Here is a 25957-nt window from a genome sequence, read left to right on the forward strand (position 1 = left end):
CATGTTCATTTGGGCTCCTGACTGTTGTTTTGGGCTCCTGACATATTTGAACATTTGTGAAACTGTCCTTTAAATAAACAAGCTAGTTTCTACTCTGCATGTACATATGCATTGCAGATTCTTAGTTTTTGCTGTAATATCACATTAAAGTTGAAATTACTACAAAAAATATTGATCACTTATGAATTGTTTAATAAAGTAATGAATGAGGGCTTTATCTTGATAAAATATCCGGTTGAAAGTAGAAACTTTGGCATCTTTAAACCTACAATTTGCAAATTGCTGTTACTGAGTTTCAGCAGTTTACTGCAGGTGGTTCATGCATCACTGTGTAATAAGCAATATTTTATACTTCTGAAGGAGTTTGAACAGTTACTGCAAACTCTATCAGTTACATTCACATTTCAGCAATGTATACGCTGAATATTTTACTTTAATATTGTACATTTAATATTTGTTTTTCTGTTGCCACTGCATCAAAGTCAGTTGCTGCCGTCGAATATTCGACGCCTCAAGGTTAAATACAGCTGAGACGTCGAATAAAACGGCTTGAAAAAAGTCTTTGAATGATTTTAAACTCGCTAAATTCTCACATTTTCCATGATGAATCAGTAAGAGAGGTGAGTTGAGGTCAGTGCGGGTCCGTATTTCGCTGGTCACTTGTACCGTTTTTCAGAAATCGTCGAGTGAAGTTTCTCCTTCAGTGTCTGGAGGTGAAATGATGAATCTAGAACGAGTGTCTGGAATATAGACGTTCCATAGCAACCATGGAATACATCCATGATAGCAACCAGCGTCCTACGTCAGCACCAACACTCCGACTGCCAGATTAAGATGTTTATGGCAGCTTATAATGTTTTAACATGTTTATTTACATGGAAAATAACTTACCGTGCAATATTCCCCCCAACATTCCTTCAATGACATTATTGTTTAGTGTAGAAGTTCACAGGAGTTTTTGTCCAGTAATGATCCAGGTGAAAGATGTGATGATTGAGATGTATCTAACTTGCATTTTCATTCTGAAACATTTTGAGTCATAGAGAAAATCATTTAATTTCTAGTCACCTGGAGGTAAACTTTACAATTAATATTTAATTCGTTGTAACTTAAAACCATCGACACAATAATCATAAACAAGAAAGCAACATGAAGCTCATCTAAGGCTGACTTATAAACTTATTTAAGTTTACTTTACATCAGTTTAAGCTTAGGATGAGGTTTACTGGAGCAGACCTGACCATGAATATATGATAATATATTACAACCTAAATTGGACCATTTTGCATAATGAGTACTTTTACTTTTGATACTTCAAGTACGTTTTGCAGACAATACTTATGTACTTTTACTGAAGTAAGCTTTTGAATGCAGGACTTTTACTTTTTGTTTTTATTGTGGTATTGCTACTTTTACTTAAGTAAAAGATCTGAGAAATGATATAGCTGCCCACTGGTTATAAACCAGTGGGCAGCTTGTTTGGGGATGTGGACCAGTAAAGACCAGTGAAGAACCGTCCACATTTGACTCCAATAATGAAGGATGACTGAATGAAGTGGAATGAAAAAGTCATTCAGTCCCAGTATGAGTTAAAGAACAGGGGAAATGATGATGGTCTTTAGGGGGGTTCTGTATTTTCTTGAGGCCTTAATCATCAGAGATTGAGCTCACATGGTTCATCTTCTGAAATGATTTGATACTTATTGAAAATACTACACTATAATTGTGTTGTGACCTGATCTGGACTCGTTAAGTTCTGCACCGCCACCCTGGTCTGTGGCCCCACCATGACCTGCGACCCTTCCTCTGCAAGTCTGCACAAAACTACAAGACGCAGCCAGCTGCCCTGTCCCTCCCACCTGCAGAGGGTGAAGTCTGAGTGAAGGGGGGGTCGGGTAACAATATGTCGCTCGCCCCCGGAGCTCAGCAAAGCAAGGAAATAAGCCTGCTGCATTTAGGAGGGGAGAGAGAGGACAGGTGGAGTGAACTCACAGACCCACCTGAACTTTATGCAAACTTTAACATGTTCCTGTCAAGTTGGGGGGTTGTGTACATGTTTGGTAATATCTGAGAGATGGGGGGGCTTATATTGTGACATTTGGCCATTTTCCTACTCAGACTAATTAATATTTATGTTTCATAAATTGCCTTGCTGAAGGGCCCCTCACAACATAGTGTTTTACAAGACTTAGCAGTACAAGTGAAAAGTGAGCACAGTGTAGCTTCACCTGTCAATAAATGGAGAATGTTTATTTGCTCTTTTGTGTTTAAGACAAAACTGAAGAATAGCAGCTCTCAAAGAAATGTGTTTGCCACTAAATAGATAAAATAATAGTTATTCTTAATCATTATTAAATGAATTGCTATTTATAATTCTAAGAATTATATTTCATTATAACAATAAGAAATTTTCATTATACTTTGTATATATAGTGTATATGATATTTTTATTGCCATATTTTATCATGAATGACACATTTATTATTATAAATGACACATCTATAATAAAAAATAAAATATTCCCGCCTTTTCTCTTAACAAAAGGGATCAATTACAGGCGTTTGATCAGTATATTATTCAGACGAGTGTGTCTTTGAAATTGATTCCTTACCAACCAGCAGGTGGCGATCAATAACTACATTATTAGTGGAAGCCTCGTCTTGTATCCATCAGATTGTTTGTGCTGTTTTCTTTGTCCTTTATTGATCTTATGCAACACATGACCGGTTTTTATTAACACCTTAATTATAAAAAATGCAATTAAGGTATCAATAAGGTACTTTAATTTTAATAAAAATAAAACAAATAAAAAAAAGACATTTATATAAATTATTGTGGTCAGAATTAATGTCAGAGAGCGCAAAGATCCGTCTGTATTACTGGAATATGACCAGGACATTACAACAGGACAGAGACTGATGAGTATTCATACGGAGGTGAAACATAATGTGAAGATACTAGAAGACAAATATGAACAAAGCTTTGAATTCTTTATAAACTGTCCGTCCATCGCCTGTCAACACATCTTTAAGACTGTTCTGGGCTTTTTAATAAGCCCCGTTAAAAACAACGGCACAGGTGACTTTGGACTCCGGTAACCATAGTGAACCATAAGAAACTGAGTCAAGTTACCCAGAGTTACCCTGAAAACCACCACAGATGAAGAACTGTTACTTCCAAAACAAAAGCATCACTGTGACTATGACGGCAGCGCAGGACATCTCAGTTAACATGCCTTTTATTTTGAAAAGTCAAGTCGGAAAAGGTGAAGTCATTCAAACTAACTTGACAACTCTTGAACCAGGGAGCTTCTTCTGCTGCCCAAACGAAAGAAACTTCAAAGTAGCTCGAAGTAGTTTTTCTCTGGAAAGTTCTGGACCAGACGACAGGTTACCTCTGGCCTGTTCACCAAACCTTTATCTTCCGACGTCATACAGCTAGTCTGGGCCTGTCCCGTCCACGTCGGGCTAGTCGGGAGATAAACCAAACTGTACAATGCTTATGCCAGCGTCAAACGGATCCATAATGGACTTGGAGTCGGAGTTGGTGAAAATTAAAGCACATTATTGTGGGTAAGTGTCAAACTTAGCTGTAGGAAACAAGTAGACAGGAGGTGACATAACGAGGGGAAACACCTGTGGAATGGAGACTTGTAGTCCAGTATGTGGTGGTGTTAGCAGTCAGCCGGGGTCAGCCACACTGACACTGCATAACTTCACCTGACCAAAGTCAAAATGACCTGGGCCAACAATTACTGTTTGTTTTCTATTACTATGTTACTCGTTATCTTCTACTATTTGCTTTATTATGAGTCATTGCCAAGTGTATCAAATTCAAATGTTCACTTGTGTTGATGAAAAGAACCTTCCCTGTTGGGACTGAGGCTTTCTTATAGCCTACCACCTCTACAAACACTGACACAACATTTGTAAAAAGTCATCATTGAAGGTCCTCGATAATATTTTATATCCATATTCCTCCTTCCAGTCAGGTGACCATTAGATCCTTCATAATGCACTTACAATGGAAGTGATGGGGGACAAAATCCACAGTCCTTCTGTGTATTTAAAAGTTTATCAGAAGCTAATATGAATAATTTTCTTTTATTCCACCTCTCAGGCTTTTCATTCATTATCGCAGGCCGGTAATGTTTGATTTGTGGCTTCTGATCTATTGGATTCTGCTCAGCCTTTAATATTGACTGAGTTATGGATTTGATGCAGTGTTTCCCCTAGATTGACTGCTTTGGGGTGGTGGCGGTGGGGGGGGGGGGTGGGGTTGGTTCCCAGGCAACCACACAGAGGTTGACCCATGTATTGGAACAGTGCTGCACAGGCTCCCAAATGCTGTTTGATTTCCAAATGAAGGGATATTTGGTGTTATTTTTGGCATTAAAAGAATATTTTATGGCCTGGCGGGGGTTCTCGTTGGCCCGGACTATTACAGGGGAAACACTGTGATGGCATTTTGATCAACTTTGATATTGATTGATTTATTGATTGATTGGCTTAGCTCTTGATTTTGGTTTTCCTAAGTGGTTATTGAGCTCAGATTGAAGACAGACTTGAAAACTTGTGAAGCGATCCTTTAATTGACTGTGAAGCTGTCACTCATCACTGGATCATATATTCTGACAGGTTTGTCTTGTGTTTGTGGTCTTAGTTAGTCTTAGTTCACCTCTCTGTATACTGTTAGCATTCTGTAGCTCTGATACGTACGCAGGTGTATTTATACATTTATGATGTCATCTTTGATAATCAGCTTAACTTGGAGAAACATGATAAGTCTATTATTCTTCAACTTCAAATACTCCTCAAATTGAGACGTTTTTATCTTGCAATAATTTGGAAAATGTGATTTCTGCATAATTTCTTTCACAGTTGCAACCAGCTCACAACACTGAACCAACAGCTCTTCATGAAATTCCATGTGGTGTTTAAAGTTTTCTTGCCAACTTATAAAGCCTGTTCTACTAGAGTAGATGGTTTGTAGAGTTTTTACACCATAAGTGTGGGTGACACACATTTCTCTGTTCTCTATTTCTCTGTTTAGCATCTTCAGGTTAAGCTAACCCATTGTAAACACTTCAGTCTTCTGGTATGGCTCCATCAACCATTCAACAGTTGTTTGGTCCTTCTTTCACAGCCCAGTGGCTCATCCTTTTAACCTGTAGCCTTCTTGTAATGTTCCCTCACCATCCTATATTCCCACTAATGATTTAAATGTTTGTATCACAGTAATTCTCGCAGTATGTTGTGTTGGTGTTGCCTCAGCATGTTTTATTTCTGGGATTTTCATTTCTCTTGATGTTGGTGCAATTTGTATTCATACCCTAGATCCACAGATGACTAACATGAGATCACAAACAAGCAACAAGCAATCAGACCAGGTTATCTATACACACTCATAATAATCTGTACACACAACAACATAATATCATAGACATGGAGCCCGAACCAAAGATCCCAAATGTGTTGAGTTTATAATGACATTAAAACCTGCTGAATAAAGCAGGAACAAGAGTGATGTGGATCCAGGGAGGGTGATGTTGTTCGGTTCTCCAGTCCCCTTGTCAGTCCAGGACTTGGGTCCACATTTTAGGTGTGAGGTGTGTATGTTTTGTCTCAGTTTATATGTACTGGTCCTGGAGAAACAGTATTCAGTTTCAACTGTATCGTATTTTTATAGTTGGAATTAGTTGGAATTTGTCAATTAGGCTAATTGTTGATCGTCAGAAAATGAATCAGCAGCTATCCTGACAAATGATTCATTGTTTCAGTCATTTTTCAAGAAAAAAAGCCAAATATTTGATGGTTCCAGCTTCTCAGAAGTGAAGATTTGTTGTTTTTCTTTTTCATACATGACAGTTAATCTGTCTCCACAGGAGGCATTCAGGTACAGTGTTGAGTGTAGGTCACCTGCACTCAGAGCACAATGACTGTAGTTACATGTGTAAAACAGAGGAAGATAGAACTGAAGCCTAAAAATATGCTTCAGGTCACGATTGTGCGCGTATAGTGTGTGTGACACATGTGTAAGTGATAGACTGTATTGATTAACATAGAAGCGCTGTTCTGTCAGGCATACATGACACGGACATCATCCAATAATAGTGGCCTGTATCAGTAGAGATATTGTAACTACACTTAAAGTTGTGTTACTTAATTAATGAATTAAAATATTAATCAAATACAAATATTATTGATGATTTCTGGTGTATCAACTAATTGATTAGTGATCCCAGAAAGAGTTAGTCGATATTGTCCTGACACTGAGTGCATGAGTGAATAACCTCCTGATCAGTCTAGTAACAGGGTCCACAGTACACGACATCTCATGATGAAGAGATCAGAAAATGTTAAACAGACTAAAATATGAGAAGGAAAAGCCTCCGACCTCGTTCAGTAGCTGATAAATCCAGTCAGACATCGCTCAGTGTAGAGCTCAATGACAGAAGGTTTAGTTTTATTCAGGTTCGTTAACAGTGAGCTGATGGTCACATAACATGCTCATCAGGTAGCAGGTCAGAACTGCTTCACAACTCTCAGCTTGGTCATAACCTCAAAATGATTTTAGAGGTGAATGTGTGTGTGTGGATTTAGTCACTTTTCATATAATCCTAAAACACAACCCTCCTCAATGACACGGTGTGCTGAACATGCTTTTAATCCCTTTTTACTATTCATATTGAACTGTTGGTCATTGGTTTACACCTGGCTGTTCACATAAGACCTGAAAACTATTCATATTAGCTTCAGATCAACTTTTAAATACATTTTTACACAGAAGGAGGACTGTGGATTATGAAGGGATCTTCTAATGGTCAGTATGAACAGGAGGAATGATTACAGCAAACTGTTGTTTTAAGACACACTTGAAAAACTGTGAAACCATCCATATTTTAATCCTATAGTACATGTATTGTAGAAGCATATCAACACCCTTTAAAAAACTTTTTTCATTTGTCACATGTTCATGGAAACATATGTGTGTTTAACAGTTGTTATTCTGTAAGTTACTCACCAAAATAAACAGATAAAAATGCAGATTGTTACATTATCAGCAGCCATATTAGCTTCTCTTTAAGTGTTAACAAAAACCCATATAAGAGAATATATAAGAGAGATTGGCAGTGAAACAGTCATTGTTAAGCTGTACTGTGCTGTAGATACAGTTCTCTGAAGAATAGTGTAACAGTGTATCCTCAGTGTTAACATACCCCACAATAACAGATCAATAGGTCAATGAATAAAAATCAGTGGAGGCTGTCCCACCATCATCCATCATCATATCTGAGATATCCTAATAAAGCATTCAAGCCTTTAACAGAGCTCTTTACCTCCACACGGTGTGGGCTCAGTCTATTTCATGCAGATAGATGTCTTAAAGACTAAACTGGAACACAGCAGGTGTTACCAAGTAACAAGACGCAGTGATCATTGTACAGTATTCTAGCGAGAAGTAAAAGAAATATTTTGATTAGAGGGGTCAAAGATCAACATGTTGATAGGTAGGTTTATGTTCTTGTACATGACAAATCGCTTGGTGTGCTGAGCACTCTTCACTATATGCACTCAGCAAATAGTTCAAGGGTCAGATTCTTGCAGCTGCCTTCAGTCAGACACTGTAAGAGGTTTTTCCTCGTGCACGTCTGGGTTTTAACAACCAGTAGAGCCGACAGCGTTCTTATTAGTATGAAGTAAAAGACCATGTTTAATGATATCCAAAATACTGTAGGCCAAATGCTAATAAATATAAGAAGTACAATAATATAAGTAACTGATAAAATGTAAAATAAATATGAAATATCATCAACCAAAGTCATACAGTACATACTGTATGACATATTAACTCAACCACATGTTATCTGATTACAGGAAAAATACTGGCAAACCTAAAGGCATAACTCTACTGTCTCTGTGTGTGTGTCTGTGTGTGTGTGTGTGTGTGTGTGTGTGTGTGTGTGTGCGTGTGTGTGTGTGTGTGTGTGTGTATATGACTTCACTCCACATTGACTTGTTGGTGTTGACTGTGTGGGGCAGTGCCCGCTGAGAAACAAGCTGTCTGTGCTCCACCTTGACAGAGTCCAACAAACACTCACCATAAACACACACACACACACATACACACACACACACACACACACACACACACACCTACAGAAAGCTGTCAGATACACTCACACAGACACAGTCTACATTCAGAAGCATGTTGTAGGTGTTTTATTTGTTTACAGTGTAAAACAGGCTCATGTCGGCCTCTGGCTGCAGCTGCACTGTTGAATGTGAACACAGTCTGTCTTCAGTGTCTTCTTCAGCCAGCAGCAGAGGACTGAGGGTTAGTGTTGAAACTGACGATGCACGCCCTTATTTAAAATAGTCATCAACTGATAAGGGTATTTGAAGGCCAGTATCAATGTGAAATTCCTCTTTCAGGTCAGCATTCAACAACACAACTGTAATCAAAGTTCATGTTCACTGGTTTGGTCTGCTCAGTCATGACTGAACAAATTTTGTGTCAGACAGCTTCAGATGTTTCATAAACTTGATAAAACACGAGGGCTGTAGTCTCCTGGTTGATTAGTTGGTCGATATGCTCTCGTCTGACCGTCTCATCGGTCGAATCATCTCCGTGTTACTTTCATAAGGAGAAAAGTGCTACATCAACAGCCTTCCAGGATTAATTCATTATTTCCTGCAGCGGGAGGGACAGACTAACAAATTACCTGTGAAAACAACGGGGGTGTTTTGAATACACCCCCGTTGTTTTCACAACTTTGAACTCTCCCAACCTGATGGAGCCTGCTGAGTCTAACTGTACTCAACGTTTACTGAATCTGTGTTTCTCCTGTAATTATAATGAGAACCACCGCCAGGCCAAAAAAATATTTTTAATGCCAAAAATAACACAAATATCCATTCAATCAGAAATCAGTAGTGTTTGGGAGCCTCTGTGCAGCGTGTTCTGATCATAGACTGTATAAAAATATGGACGTAGTTACCGTGACGTCATCCGTTGGTTTCTGAAGAGCGGTTTTGAAGCTCAAAGTGAGCCACTCCAGCCGGCGCCATCTTGGCAGTGCATGACGCTGCCTAACTCCCAGCCAATCAAAAATGGGTAAAGAGGCGGGCCGAACGGCTGAAACAAGCCACCTAGCGGCTGGCGGACCTGTCACTCAAAGCAGCCATGTCCTTCATTATGCATAACTTTACGGCTTAATAAAATTCAAACGGGTGAGTTTTAAAAACATTCCCCCCCCGTACAGTTGTCATAAATGGGAAAATTAGCTACTGAGACCTAAACCGTTATTTGTACCAGGCTGTAAACATGTTTATTTCTGCTGTAAAGTTGGACATTTTAACATGGGGGTCTATGAGGATTGACTCGCTTTTGGAGCCTCAAGTGGCCGTTCAAGGAACTGCAGTTTTTGGCTTCATTTTACAGCCCCAGAGGTTGCCGCTTGGTTCCGATACGTGAGTCAACCTCTGTGTCGTTGCCTGGGAAACTCTTGGTAGCGTAACTCCGTTTAGGGATATGACATTGCGTAATATATTTGCGTAGCGGGTGGGAAAGAGCGAGCGGCAGAGAAATAACGGTGAATGCTAGCAGAGCAGAGGAAAAGGTTAGCAGGAAGTTGTCAGTGTGTCAGTTAATAAATGCTGCAGCTTCTCAAGACCAAGAAAAGTCTCGTCTGTTGTTTCACCAACGGCTGGAAAAGTTAGCTCCAAAATTAGCAACAATAGGTTAGCCTAACCTGACGATGCTAAACAGTGAAATGTGTAGCTGCTGAGTTCACTGTGTCCCGTAACATCCAACAGTTTTCTTTGGTTGACTACAGCCCTACAAAACACTGTATTTTATTGAAGCAAAGTTCTTGTTCAGCTGCTTGTGTTTTACATTTTACATTTCAGAACTTTGGGTTCTTTTGATAAATAAATGAAGGATTTTGTTGCTTCGCTTTACTTTGTTTTCCTCAAAGTGTGTAAGAAAATGGAGCCAAAATAAAATCTTCGTTTTGTTGAGCGATTACTTCAGTACTGCAGATACTACTGTATTAGTATTACTGGTATTACTACTACTATTGTTATAACCTGTACTGCTACCATAGTTTCTTATTATAGCCCCAGCTTGTGCTTCTCATGTAATATCATTACATCTGTTTGTCAAGTTGAATTATAAAACGGGTTATGAATGTGTTTATCGTGCAGCACACAGAATATTTTTCAACCAGACTGTTAGAAAAGTCTTTGCTGTGAAAGTGTTCCCAGAATAATCAGAGGAAAGTGTTGTCTGGCCAGGTATTATTTATCTTTCAGAAACAGATGCCTACGACCACAACTACAGCAGCTGGACCAGACTGGATCCTTTTTAATAGTTTCCTGTGCATTATGTTCAACTTCATACTTTATACCGTCATTTATATCAGAAGATAAAAGCAAGTAGTATGAAGGCATTGAATCAGGAAGGCAGTGTTTAATCACTGTGGTAGTGATGTGATGTTCTTTTTTCAGTCCCAGGTATGGGTCATCATACACTTCCCAGAATGCAACTTGATAGCATATTTCATCAGGTCTGTTAAACACTTCTGTCTCTGTTAGGCTACGTTCACACTGCATGCTGAAGTGGCCCAAATCCATTTTTTTTTTTCCCGTCAAGTGACTCAGATCTCATTTTTTCACAGTGTGAACAAACTAAATCAGATTTTTTTTCACATCAGATCTGATTCATATCTGATCTCTGGCTATGTGACTGCTGTCAGATCAGATTTCATGTGGTTTCTCTAACATCTCACTTCTCTGCACACATCGCCTCCAATCATCAAAATGGAAGGAACTTATTGTATTTTTTTGTGTTGTATCTTATTCTTGTATGCATGCGACTCACAAATGGCAGTTTAGGACCTCAGTGGTGTTCACACTGGAGCCGGAGACATGTCACTCACAAACATGAATGTCAACTATCAACTCAAACAGGATCTGACTAAGAAACTGGAATTGAGCATTAAGGCCTGTAAAGTAAACGCAGCCTCATACAGTATACATTGTCTACAAGCTCAAGCTCACCCAGAGAAATAGCAAATATTATACACAATAATCTTGAGATGTAATGTGGACCTTGTGTTTTCTTAGTTTGCTGAGCAAACAACGTCTGTGCTAAGATTATTTTGTCAAACTATTTCCAAGGTCAAGAATAAACACTCAGTATACAACTGACTATAAACTGATCTTCATGTCTAAAATTGGTGGAGTGCCCTTTTAATTGTATTCATTTGTCTAAATTGTGGACGGCACAGTTTAACAGCCTCTGAATGTGCCAGTAAACTTTGAGTACTACGTGGTAAACAGCTGAGGCTGCTCAGAGCCCGCTGAATCACAGCTGCATGAAACCTGTTTGTACCAATCATTTCAGATTGAGTCTCCTTGTTAGTAACCTACAATATCAATAAGTCGACCATGTGGGAAGTTTACTTTCAATTCAACAAACAGTGAGAGAATCTGTCATGTTGCTGTTGACTCCGTCTAACCCCCCTGTGGGCTCTCCTGGTTTCTGCTCCACTTTACAACCCAGTGACTCAATCTTCTCTGTGTGTTTTGTGTGTCTGGACATTCAGGGACATGTTGATCACAGACTTGGCTGCAACGGTAACCTTTGTGGAGTTGTGTGAGGAGGTGAGAACGATGTGCAGTGTTGCCAAGCAGCAGCCCATCACACTCAAGTGGATCGATGATGAAGGTGGGTGTGCCTCACGGTCAAATACTGTCCATCAGTCTGCAGTCTGTCCTGAAGGCACCTGCTGTGTCCCTTTGACTCTACTGCTAAATAAATACAGCACGGTGGCCAGAGAGCCCATTTCACACTGCACACTGGAGTGACTTGAAGTGATCATATCCATATATATATATATATATATATATATATGTATAAAGTAAAGTAAAATATACTTTTTATATACAGTATGCTTTGGTAAATTTATTACAATACACAATTTACAATTATTTATATGTAACGCTCACAGCAGCAGACCACAGCAGTAAACATGGAACTGCTGATACAGTGTTCAGGACTTGGAGGACCACACAAGTGGGTTTGCATGTAAATAACTACTATCTGCTAACACCCTCTGTCAGTGCCTGTCACTTCCCAAAATGATTTTCAAAATAAAACGTTCAGAGGATACACCTAGCTTAAAATTCACTGCTTCGGCCACCAAAAGACATATCTGCATTTCTAACTCACAGTGACAGAGGAGGGATCTCTCTCCCAGGATGGACAGACATGCTGTAGATGTTGTGTGTACAGAATAAACTAAGAAAGCAAAATTACAGAAATACAGCCTGAACAAACAAGATGACTAAATTGTAGATGGATCTATAAAAAAGTGTTATCATCTTCTCATCATCATATTTGATGCCTGACATTTTCTTGTGAAAGTGTCTCTACTTTTTTACTGTTATCAGACACTCATGTCAGATAATTATTCATATTCCTTGTTGACTTTCTAAACATCTTGGCTCATGAATGTGATGCCATGTGGCAGCAGAATGGAGAAGTTCTGTCATCAGACCATCACTTCAGTACATGAATGAACCACTAGGAAGGATTCAAAAATCACTGATTTTAACACATTCAAACACAACTTTGAAATGAAGTAACTTTGACAAAACCAGTCTGGATGTTTCATTGTGATGTATTAGTTATGCTGAGCAAGTCTATGTGAGTTGATTTTGATAGTTTACTGACTGAAACCAGTGAACCGCTGGAAGGAAAACAAAACTTATACACACTTCCACTTGCATGAACTGGGAAGTGGTTGTCGGTCCATAGAAGTTACTGGACTATTGTGCAAAACCACTGGAATAAACGGTCCTTTAACAAGATGAACAGTAACATTAAGTGCAATAAACAGCAAGGCTGTGGCTATGTTTCACACACACACACACAATTTAGCCCCCCCACTCCTCTGTTGCATTGTTAAATATGCTGGGAGAGAGGGAGTTAGGAGAATTTGAGGGTGTAGTTACCCTTTAAAATTCAAATGAGGTATTTGATGTATGAATTAACATTTTTTTGAAGACAGGCCATCCAAATAAAGGGCTTTAAACCTAAAAAGGATGAATGACTCTGCATTAATAAAGATTCTAATATTACAACTTCATAAATTATATGCAGTTTTTCACTACAACATAGGGGTGCAATGGATCACAAAACTCACAGTTCAGAGCGTATCATGGATTTGAGTCATTGATCGGATCATCTTTCAGATCATCATCATTCGTTTTCCAGATATTCTGTAAAACAGAATTGTCACAGTAAGGAACATTTACCCATGGTGTCAAATGAAAACAACATTCAAGATGTCCAAAGTTTAAATAAAATCTTAAAATATATAAAATATTCAAAGCTCAATTGTTAAATTAAATTGCAATATGAGGCCTGATACCTTCCTCCTTTAAACATGATAGTGAATGAAACTTTCATTCACCAGGGAGAAGTGCACCGCTGACATCAGTTAGCAGCTAGATGCTAATTAGCTGCTCAGCTGCAGCACGTTAAACAGCGTGTAAACATACCTGCAGACGTGACTACGGACCTGTTAGATGCTGGTTTGGTCAGTGCTCTTCAGAATCCCTGTTAGTGACGCTGTCTGTCCATGACTTGTGCTTACAGCAGTTTTTACAGTTAATCCGCGGTTCACGTGCGTGCCAAACCATGGGGGATGATCCGTACTGATCACGGATCAACTACGTTCCGCTACACCACTGCTACAATATATTTTATATTCTTAACTTAATGATCTCAGACACATCACATCTAACTAAGCTGTCCTGCAGTCCAGGCACAGTCTGAAATAAAGTAAATCTGCTGCTGGCTAGATGCAGATTGTGGATACAAATTCAATGGAAAAACACAGTGTTGTTAAAGAATATTGTATTATCCTCTCAACAGGAAAGCAGCAACCCCCAATAATGGGCTCTGTTATACCAGTAGAGGTCCTAGAGGTCTGGACCTCAGTAACTTCTATTCTTTTTTGAGCTGTTCTATGAATAACAGCATTATTGTGACATTATGTGACAGTTGTAATCAGCTGAGATCCATCTCATTGAAGATGTGCACCAGAGATAATGTCAATATGAGTAACATCAGGCATTGATGTAATCTTAAATGTTATGAATACTGTGTTTGAGTATGCCTGCATAGTGTACATAAATATACAGGACATTTTTCCTCGGGGTTATTTCTGCTTGCAATAATTAGTAGTCGCGGCAACCAACTGTGCTGTGTGTGAGACAGATCTGCTGCGGTGTAGACAGTTAGTTTATGTTTCTCATTGTTAAAGTCAATCTGACTTTTCATTTAGTTTTGCTGCAGACTGTGGCAGATATGAAATGAGTCAACGAGCACTCGATTTCCATAGCAACCAGTGCACCAGAGGCTGCTAACCGGAGCCACGGTTTGAGAAGGTTTTTTCACGGATCAGATGTGTTTGTTTATGGGATTGTTTGGTAGATTTTTTTAGACTGAACAAGGTGGGTTCGCACTGCCTTCACTGTTTTGCATATTTTTTTGAAGGCTGACTATAACTGATCCCTGCCTTGTCAGTCAGCTATGATGATTTGTCTAGTACGTTGGCTGTGAGTTATTTAAAGAAAACAACGAGGAACTAATCTGGTCTCTCTAGCACCGCACAGCGATAACTTAATATCATAACAATCTTGTAAATCATAGAGACCTTTTTTAAACAGTGTTGAACACAGAAACACAGTATGACCTGCCATTACTGTCACATCACACAACAAACAGAATCAAACCGATTAAATGTGCATATAGATGGAAGCGCTATATATATATATATATATATATATAGATATGCAACCTCACTGCTAGATGCTACTTAATCCTACACACTGATCCTTTAACTACATATTATATAGTTTCTGGGTAGTGAAGGTCTTACAATGAAGCTGATTTGTGTGTGCAGCATTGAACAAGCAACATTATGAATAATCTAGTGTGACAGCTACACCAGTTTAGCTAGACAGAACGTGTTCATGCAAAGTGAATGAGTGCAAGGATAGAATCAGATTTATAATATTGATTGTAAAATATGTATGTGTGTAGGAGACCCTTGTACCATCTCGTCTCAGATGGAACTGGAGGAGGCATTTCGTATTTACAATCGAACCAAGAGGTCTGGACTGCTGCTGCATGGTGAGTTTGGCCCTACTCTCATTTTCCATTTTCATTATATTGTGGAATAACATCTCTATAATTTGTGTTTTATATATCTCATTAAAGCCTTTTGACCTTTAGACAACATGGAAAAGGTCTTTTGAAGACTATGGATGCACCTTAACATTTAAGAAATGGCATTTAAAGGGTTTTACCCAACCCTCTATTCATGCCACATCACTAGTGTGTGCCTGATTTTCATTGGCACTGTTTTATTTGCAAGTGCAATTTGTTCTTTGGGGTATGATGTTTTAAATGGCCTTTAGGGTTTTTCACTTTCATGGCATTTTATTTCTCACCCCTCTGTTTGGTGACAGGAGAAGACAAACAACAGATTGAAATATTCAGTTTTCTGTGATTCTGTCTTTTTACAGTGTTCCCCAGTATACCGGAGCGGCCTGGCATGCCCTGCCCTGGAGAGGACAGTGAGTAAATCATCTCTGCTTTCACTCTTTATCCCCCTCTAGGATTCCTAATTACAGTAGGAGTCCAACGTAGTGGCAGGTTCACAGGATCCCGTGCTGTGGAACTAACACTGTTACATTGTCTTGATCACCTATAGAGAAACCTCACTTGTCAGGAAAAGTAGAGGTTGGTGAATGCAGCTCACAGTCAGCAATGATTCAAGGTTAACTCTGATTACTGAGTTGCAGTTAGAGCTCACAGTTTTGCAGCCAGGGGTGTATTCCATGTAGAAAACTGAGAGTTTACTGTAAATTGTAACTCTTCGATTTTTTTCTCAGATTTGTTAGATGCACACTCAGTAGTTTTGTCTACTGGAGGGTCGCATGGTTGCTTTCAGCTTCAGATCTTAATCAGCTCAGTTCTGTGGTTATACCTCTTAGACATAATACAATTCAACAGCAAACTACAGCTGCCAGTTTGCACCCATTTTCCAACATTAATGCTGACATTTGTTTAAGTAACTGAACATAACAAGTTACTGCAGGAGTTAAACTGCTGCTCTGATTTCTTGACATGAAATTCCCCCTTAACACTGCACATTGAAATGACTTGGTAGAGGAAAGGAAGTGTGGTCATTAAAATCAAAAGGGTTTATGCTCTTGGGACCATGACTGTGCTCAGCCAATTTCATGGCAGTCCTCCTAATAGAGTATAAGATATCATATGTGCAAATTGGACAGTTTCTTCCCAGTCACACCAGCAAAGGAATTGCTGCATTAAGTGAATTCACTCATGGAGGCTTTGACTTTGGTGAACTTTGACTTGAGAATTTATGATGTTGAACAACTGCAAACCATCTTGACAGACTGACCTTTGAAATTAAATAGAGCCAGAGAGTTCAAAATGAAGGAATCATAAGAGCTGGGTTGCACCATCCAATTTTATACAACCCTGCTGTCAGAATATTTTTCACAAAAGAGACATGGTCAGTGGAGAGACAGAAGTTAATGGTACAAATATGTCTCTTGAATAGATTGTGTTAACTTTTTTGGTCAGTTAGTGCCAAGTGATAGCTAGCTTGGCAACTAGCCAACTAGCCCCGTAGCCACTACTTCTCCAAGCCTACAACATTACATATTTCAGAAGGATGGGCAGATGAACTTTGGTATGCCACTTTCTGGTGTGACCAGGCACTAAGGGTGGTCATAGCTCGTTCATTCAAATAGTACTCCACCCATTTAGCATTGCAATTCTTTAATATTGTTGGATTCACAATGGACAGTGACAATTATCAAAAACTGATGCAGCAGAACCAGAGATATGCAGCGGCTAATGTAGCCTGGAGCTGCCAGCCTCAATGATCTTTCTCAGTCAACTTCCTGACTAAAAAATATTATACATTCAATATATCACAAGTATATTTCTTATGTGAAAATGGAAACTTTGGTGGCACTGGAGGAGAGGTCAGGAGGTCACCCAACATATCTACAGCAGATTTCACTGCAGTCTGGTCTGTGGTGGTATCTTGCCTTCGACCTGTTGAACAGTTTCAACATTTCGTCCCTGCTGCTTATCCTCAGATTTAAACATGATAAATCTAAAAATAAAGTAAAGGTTAAACAAAGTAAAAAAAACTTGCTGCTTACTGCTGTTTTGTGTTAGTGGCCACTTTGATGCTCTCGTTCCCCCCCTCATGTACTCTCATGTTGTTGCTGCACTCCCTCGCTGTCTATTTGCTGTGACAGCATGTTTCAGTAGCTTGTGGACTGCACTCCTGAGTGTGCATGTGTGTGTATGTTTGTGTATGTGTGTGCGTTGGATGGGAGGGGAGCCCTGTGCTTTTGGCCTGAGGCAGACCACTGATTTACTGTGTGAAGAGCAGAGTGTGACTGTCATTCTGTAGGTAGGTAACGAAGGATACACATGTATCCCCTCACACACACACACGCTGGATGATATGTAGTATTCTACATGTAACATTAATAAGTGCGGCTTCCTGCTTTGTTTTCTGATTTTTAAACCTAATTTGCTTGTTGTTGGATTACATGAGTGGAGAGAGGAAGGAAGGATGGAGCCAGTCTTTCCAGAGAGGAGGAGGAGGATGGAGGGAGGAAAGAAAGATAATGAATGGAAGAGGGAGGGAAACATTGTTACTCATTAGTTTTTAGAAATTGTCTGTGCTTTTCAAGGCTAACTCTGTACTGATAGCTCCTGATAAAATATGGAGTAGATAAACTATGTGAAGATATTGAAACATTAAGGGTCACCTCACCAAAACCATGAAAAAACAAAATATATTGACATAACTTCCAATTTCCCTTTGTGGTATAGGGCCATGCAGATAGTTTGAACTCTCCTCCACTGAGACTTGCTACCACACTGCGACAATTCAGGTGAGCAGCATGTGGTTTGTGACTATTCTAGAGTAATATACTAGACTAACAGGGACAGTGGTTTGGAAAAAGGCATTGCTGTTGATTATTGCAAATGTTATGTCACATTGTAAAGACTGTTATTGACATTCAGTATCAGACAATCATTTTTATGCTCTTACATGTCGACACAAGTGTACGTTAACCATCATGATAAGAAGACCGTATTTCACTGCTGCAGTGAACCATCATAACACTGTATGTGCCATTGAGGGTATATAAAGATGGGCGTAGTGAGGTGTGACATCACCCGTTACTTTGCATTGGAGCTGGTTTGAAGCCCAGAGTTGTGGCTTCTGGTCAGCGCCATCTTTTTCGTCTGGAGCCAGGACCTTCCAAAAAAGGAGCGCGGGGTGTTGCTTTTCATTCTCTGGAAACATGCCCCACTACCTCGGAAGTGCTGCACACTTGGACTAACATTAGCTACTTTAGCTGCATTATGCTAACACAGCAGGTATCCTTATCAAGTAACACTAAACATACTGAAATAATGGGACAATAGTCCAACTCAGTGCGAGTCCCAGAGCTGGGGAGAGCAGCAATCACAACTGTCAATCATTGCCCACATGGCAGACTTCAAAGCTTCAAATCTTATTAGCAGTGCAGTAGTTTCCAAAATGACCACCAGCACACTTATTAGAGGGCCTGAATTTAGAGATTGAGAATATAATGACCTGTTGAAAACAATGATTGACACAGTATTTCTAGAGAGAAGTTGAGACTTTTTGAATTGGAGCATCTAGTGGCTTTATATAAGTCTTGGTAGTTCCTGCTTGGTATGTACATTGTATCATTAACAATGCAGAGGTTAGTAAAAATCATAAATCATAGGAAAGCCCTGTGTAGTGTTTTTATGTCCAGTAAGCCTTAAAAAAGTCATGGATCTGTTGCTCAAACTGGACTTCCTGTAAAGTCATGTGTCACTGGTACCTGAAACAACACGCTCCCAACAACGCAGCCTCTTGCGCTGGTTTAATGCTGGGCTGTTTTCAGTCTGAATGCCCTCTAATGGTGTAGCCACGCTCTGTGAAGCTGTGCGCTGGCACTTTGGATGAAATGCTAACATCAGCATGTTTAAATGCCCACAATGGTAATATTAACCAGGCCAATATACAGTGTATAACGCCCCACATTCCCATTATGGGAATAAACCAAAGTCTTTATTCCCATAATGAATGGTGCTCCATCCAATATTTCTTGAGATGTCTCTTTCCTAACTAAAAATGGCAGTGTTTGATGAAAGGTCAGGAAATTACCAAAGTCAGTAGGATTCATCCTCTGGTGACCATGGATATCTGCACCAAAAGTCATGGTAATCCATCCATTAATTGTGAAGATAACTTAATGTTGAACAAAGTGGTGGACCATCAGTGCCATTCCCAAAAACAAGTTGGCAGTCATCTTTCCATCAACTTGTCACTTCCTCAATCACCAGCAATTACTCTCTGAAAACTTAAGCTCTGTTTCTCTTTGTTCTGTCCTGTAATCCAATTAGACTGTCTGTCATTCTTCCTGCTGATAGTCCAATCAGTTTATGGTAAAATGAAGTTAGTAAATTCTAACTCAAATGGAAGGAGTATCTGTATGTAAGTATGTCTGTCCTTTGATTTTCTCGACAATTGTTCATCCGATCGACTTCACACTTGGCGGGTGTATTGCTGAGGAAGCAGGGAAGTGCAGTGTCAAGTATGAAGTTGCTTGGTTGAGCAGTTCTCGAGAAAGCTGCAAGCAGCAATACCGGAGGCCAAACAACTGGAACGGACCGATTGCTTTCAACTGCCAGAGGTCCTTAAAGGCCTGATCAAAAGGTAGAGCTGACAACAATAGACAAGGCCCCCCCTTGAAAGCAGCTTTTTTTTTCAGCATTTTTTTTTTCTGGGGCTTGTGATTTTGTGTGTGTGTGTATGTGAAGAATGAACAGATCGCCCTCTGTGTGGAGAGAGAGTGATGGAGGGTGGGAGGCAGTGGAAGTGTTGAAATCCTGGATGATGCGCTCAGTCGACAGAGGCTGCCCTGCCTTGCACCGGATTCTCCAGCAGAACCCCCACCCTACCACCACCACCAAGCCCCTCCCATCCCCCCACACACACACCTCCCTCCTCCTCTTCCCTCCTCCCCCTCCCACTGCCACCACGTTTTCCCAGCACCCCCCCCCACCCTCTTTCTCTCTCAGCTGTGTGGCACCGCTGTCTCTCCAGGGAGGAGCCTACAGCACTGCTGCATCACACAAGACACAGAGGTGGGTGAGGGACACAGTGTGAAAGACAGGGAGAGAGAAAGAGAGAGAGAGCATTGTACTGTGCAGATATCAGCTCTTAATGCACAAGGCAGGCACTCCAATTTTTTTCCTTTATTTTTCTGTTTTTGACTCTGCCTGTCACGCCAAAACAGAGAGACACTGCGTTATCGAGGATAACAAGTTCTATAAGCGGAAAGGAGAGACAGACAGAGAGAGGGAATTAAACAGCCATGAGAAAAGCAAGGCGACTCTATCAGCTGTGAGGAGAAAGAGAGAGAGAAACAGACAGAGGAAGAAAAGGCGAGTGAGAGGGAGGGAGGGAGGGAGGAAGGAAATAATTAAATAAATCCCAGGGACGAGAGAGAAAGAGGGAGGGATCGTCAGAGAGAGGGAGAGGAGGGGATGTAGCAGTGTGTATCCTCGCCGGCTCACCACACATACACACATACACATACACACACACACATGTACACACACACACATGCACACTTAGCCTGGATAATGTGCTGAAAGAGGTGGAGAGAAAGGAAGAAGGCAAACCGGTGAGCTATCTATTTCTACATCCTTCCATCCATCCATCAATCCATCCCTCCTTTCATCAATCCGTCTGTGTTTCCATGCCGAACCTCGAGACAATGGATTAGGACGAGTGCGTCCTTTCCTGGATTCTTGTTTGTGTATGTGTGTGGGGTGTAGGGGGGGGGATATCTATCTGCCTCCATCATTAGCATGTGTGATTGATTCACGCCTTATCGCTCGTCGTGTCACGCATTGCAGGCAGGGATTGTGTGCATGCACCCTGCTAGCTCTGCTAGCATGGCTGGTGCCTGTTCCTGGCATGCCTTCCTTCACTGTATTGTATCCTTGGGAGGCTGCTTGTTTGACAGTCCACTCAGAGGTTGCACCTGCCAGAGAGTGCGACATGGTGTTGGTGTGCATATGTGTGTATAAAGGTTGTATTGTTATGGCGGGGTATGATTTAACCAATGTATCAGGCTAGTACAGCTCTTAAATTCTCCGACATGATGGCTATGATGCAGGCTGATAACACATTAGAACACTGCTACACTGAATTGATTGTAATGGTCTAAATGCTGTTTCAGAGGCTTACTCATCCTGAAAAGAATGTATTTTTGGCAGTGAACTTGTTATTTTTTAGAAATGTTATGTTAAATGCATAAAAATGGTTTCAAGATCAAATAATGTCACAAAAACATTGGCAATGGCTGATTTGATCCAAAAATGTCAATGTTAAGATTGACCTTCAAAAACCTATTTGATTTGTGTGTATATATATTGAAATGTAATGTAATATATGTGTGCGTGTGTGTGCCTGTGGGGTATTGCTTACCTGATAACGGTGCTCATTGCTACAGAGGAGAGGCTGAGAGCACAAAAGAGTACAAAAAACATTCCTCTCTCTTCCCTATCTCATGTTTATGTGTTATCAATCAGTCAAGTTTATTTGTCACATGTAGTCATTTAAGTTGCAATCACAGTGTAATATAATCTGTCAGTTCCATCAATTTATGCATTAAGAAGAGTTCAAATAGAATTAGATAGAATATGTGTATGATTGGGGGGGGGGCAGTCTTAGGCAGTGACCTCATTTAGGAACCTAGGGGCCTGAGGGTGCCTCTCAGTGCTGGCCTGATGTATCTGGTACCTTCTTCCTGACCGCAGCAGGGAGAAAAGGCCGTTATCTGGGTGACTGGGATCCTGAATGGTTCTCCTAGCTTTATTCTTGCAGCGCCTGGTGTAAATATACTTTAGGCAGGGTGGAGCACCACCTATTGTATGTTCAGTCAAACAAACCACTCTTTGCAGGGCCTTGCGGTCCTGTTCAGTACTGTTTCTGTACCAGTCAATGATGTTCCCCATCAGGATGCTCTCAATGGGCCAGGACTAGAAATTCCTCATTATTTTAGAGGATACCCGGAATTTCCTCGAGTGTCTGAGGTGAAACATTCTCTGCCTTGCCTCTCTCACCACCGAGTCAGTATGCAGGACTGAGGTCAGGCCCTCGGTCATGTGGACACCAAGGTATTTGAAGCTGTCCACCCTCTCCACCGAGGACCCGTTGATATTAAGGGGGGTGTAGTTCCTTCCTTACTCCCAAAGTCCACTATCAGTTCCTTAGTCTTGCTGAGGAGACAATGCGTCAGGTCCTCTACTTCCTTCAGATAGGCCTTTTCATTGTTATCTGTGATCAGGCCCAAACTTGATGATGGTTTTGAAAGTGGCTACACAATTGTGTGTGTACAAGGAGTACAGCAGGGGACTCAAAACACAGCCCTGGGGTGCTCCAGTGTTAAGGATGATCCTGTGATTTTGATTGATATTGACAGAATGAAAAAACTCAACTGTGAGGGCAGTGCAGCACCCATACAGCATGCACACGCTGGAGATATTTTGTAGATCATGTTTTTAAAAAATCAACAGTTACAAGCATTTTTTGATTTAATGACTAAATAATTACCTTTGCGAGACAAACATGAAGTATAACTGTCTACGCTGTCACTCAGAGACTAACGTTAGCGGTGCAGAGCAGCAAACTCTAGCAGTAACAAACGAGACCGGCTGACCAACACACTGCAGCATTAAACAACTCAAACCAACTGTGAGGTGAAGAAAATAACTCGGTGCTCAGTTTCTTTCACCTCAGAAAGCCTTCACCCGCTCAGCGATGTGTTTCCCCAGAGTTAACAGTGCAGCAGAGCGGCTGCTCTCCACTGCTGGAGACACAACATTAATAACAACACAGCGGAGCACTCCACCTCCCCTTCATTGTTATTCTCATACATGCAGGAGACTGTAAGATGCTTTCCAATTTATTAATTTATTAATTAACTAATTAAGGCAGTTAACTTTTTAAAACGAAAAGGCTGGGGAGCATTTATCTTAATTGCCAGTTATGTTCAATGTTGTATTTCAGTGGACTGAGGACACCAGTGAATGGTTTGTCTCATAGTATACTGGAGGAAGAGACTGAAAAAATGGCCCCTTTTTCTATTCATTCAATCGAGAATCGAGTCTGAATCCAATCACACACCCAAGAATCGGAATTGAATCTAATTGTGAGAAATACCCAAAGATTCACACCTCTAATGCACAGTGAGGTGTTTAATTCCTGGTTCTTGAGCTTTGTGATGAGCCTGGAGGGAAATATGATGTTAAATGCTCTGTACTTGCCTGTGGTGGAATTCCCTTGGTAGAAAGTGTGGTCTGAGTTTGATTGACAATTGACAGAGTCCTCTGTTCTATCAGATCACTATACAGAAAGAGTCACCTGGTTGAATGGTGCTGTCCGGTATTCCAGGATTTAGCCAAGTTTCAGTGAAACTAAGGACATTACAGTTCCTTACATTCCATTGGACACTGATGCAGGCCCGGAGATCGTCCAGTTAATTATCCAACGACTGTACATTGGCTAGCAGGATTCTTGGCAGAGAAGATCCACGATCGCAGACGGGATCCCTCCATGTTTACCTTGGTGTTTCATCCGATGTTGAGATGGATGCAGAGATGGTCTTGCTTGTCTATGTGATCGGGACTGTAGATGGTGTTTATCCCCTCCACCTTTCCCTCGATGTTTACATTTGAAAACCTTGACTGGTTTACAAAGTGGTGAGTTGACCATTTCCCTATTCTGATGAGTGACTTGTAGTCATACGTTATCATTGTCCAATATTATTTACAAAAAGTACAACTATCGTAAAAATAAACATAGAGAGCATAAATTTATTGGAGTTAATGGAGAGGCGACTGGATAGGTCTGTGTCTTCTAGAAGAAGCATTATTGGGTCATGGTATTATTCAGTTTATTTGATAGTGACAACAACTCAAAGATAGCCCAAGATATTCACCTGAACAACAATGGAAAGCAATTGAATGGCCTCCTTTTTAGCAGGGCTCACTCTAAACTATTGCTTTAAAGCTGCATCAATCAATATTTTTATATTACCAATGAATCAGTTAACTATGTGTAATGTGAAAGGGGTCACACATAGTGACAAACACACCGAGAATTATCACTTGACACCAGTCAGTGGGTCCTCTCAGTTCTACTAATCTTTTTAGTTTCTTTAACTCCTTGTTTTGGTTTATCAGCCCCCAACTGTTTGGCTCAGTCTCACCATTCTCTCCAACCTTGTTTCCAGCCCCAAAGCGCAGCTATTTTCAACAATGAAGCCCTAATAAACTCACTGTACACTGCCTGCCTAGCACCCATTGCTAGACAAACAAAAGTTAGCAACTATCTCTTGAACATGGTGGAGCATTTAGCAGGTAGAGACCTAGATATATTTCTCAGATGTTGGTGGAGACCAAAACAGAGCTAAAAGGGGAGTGACTATTGAACTTCATTCATTCTTCAGGTGGTCACAAACATGATTCCAAATGAATACTAAAGTTGCTCCCTGTCTGCTGCATGTGTATATAGGCAACTGTTTGCTAACATGGTATTCGTTGCAATATTATAATGAGACAACATGTCAAGGTTGTGTTTCACACGCCTCATCTAGAGATTCAGTGTCTCATCTATTTTTTCCACATGACACATCCACGTGACACATGTGGTTCTCAGCAAAAATAGACAGTGAAAATGATCTGTTGATAGTCATAATGACATAATACCAGCAACATTACACTTTTCACCAGGGGTGAAGCTTGACTCTCAGCACGGGGGGGAGGGGGGGATTCTCAAGGGGCCCCTCTAATAAAGTAATTTTAAAATTCACAACTGTAAAATAGCTGATATATCCTATCCATAATCACAAATTGTTATTGAGCCATGCAAGCTGGTGTCTAAGAAGTGAAGCCACTGTGAGACAAGCTTGTTCTGAAGAACAAAAAAACAGGTTGCCAGTCGAGTTCAAATGTTTCAGCACTGAGGACAGCACACAGCGTTCTACATGCATTGATTGACCAACGGTTCAGCACCACCACCGATAGACAGCGACAAGCCAGGTGCTCTGTCTCTGTATCATGTCTTTGTTACATGGGAATAACATAAACATAAAATAGACACAGCGGTCTACAACACTACAAGGCCTATTCAAATACACAGTGGACAGTCTGCAACACCACAGGCAGTGACACAGACAGGTGCTGAGTAAACATGGAGTTAAACAACACATTAATCTAATATTCAGACTGATTTCTTCATAACCAAAAGTAGTTTAGTGTAACATTAATCCATTTGTGTAATATCCTCCATAGAGCAAAATAATCAGAACAGTTTAACAAACTTTGTACACATCACGGTCCCCTTTTAAAACTTGATCCTCCTCTCTTTCATGGTGGCAAACCTGCCAACCATTTAGTCCTTATTAGTGTTTATGTCCCACTCAACACACAGCAAAGTGAGGTTGGATAGTTTGGCCTCATACATGCACAAGCACAAATATCGACGTCACGTCATAAACGTTGAATCGCTGCTTCTGCAGTCTTCACTTCCTGCAGAGTCAACAAGCTGAAATACGGACAGCGCCACTCTGCTATTGCAACTCACATTGTGGTCGGAGAGGGGATTACACCTATACTGATAAGAACTACCCTAGAGAATCAATAGAAGATGCTGAGAGAGTGAAGTTCTCCTGTTCCTGCTCCGCCCGCAGGGTTGTGCGCTACGTCCCAGCGGGGCCCCTAC

At 40.5% G+C, this 25957-nt stretch overlaps 1 protein-coding gene across 2 annotated transcripts in view; it reads left to right on the top strand.

Moving 5' to 3' along the window:
- The first annotated feature begins 3246 nt into the window (after positions 1 to 3246).
- The window catches only part of prkcz (protein kinase C, zeta), a 146530-nt gene continuing 123819 nt past the window's right edge, over positions 3247 to 25957 (top strand). For both annotated transcript variants that reach the window (XR_006403425.1, XM_044351409.1), the window contains exons 1-4: positions 3247 to 3572; positions 11612 to 11733; positions 15121 to 15210; positions 15606 to 15656. Coding sequence is in view for 1 of the 2 variants with exons in the window: in XM_044351409.1 (XP_044207344.1) it covers positions 3496 to 3572; positions 11612 to 11733; positions 15121 to 15210; positions 15606 to 15656 (340 nt within the window). In the remaining variant the exon portion in view is untranslated. The remainder of the gene's footprint in view (positions 3573 to 11611; positions 11734 to 15120; positions 15211 to 15605; positions 15657 to 25957) is intronic.

Source organism: Thunnus albacares, chromosome 5, assembly GCF_914725855.1.
Source record: "Thunnus albacares chromosome 5, fThuAlb1.1, whole genome shotgun sequence".
In the NCBI taxonomy this organism is placed as follows: domain Eukaryota; kingdom Metazoa; phylum Chordata; class Actinopteri; order Scombriformes; family Scombridae; genus Thunnus; species Thunnus albacares.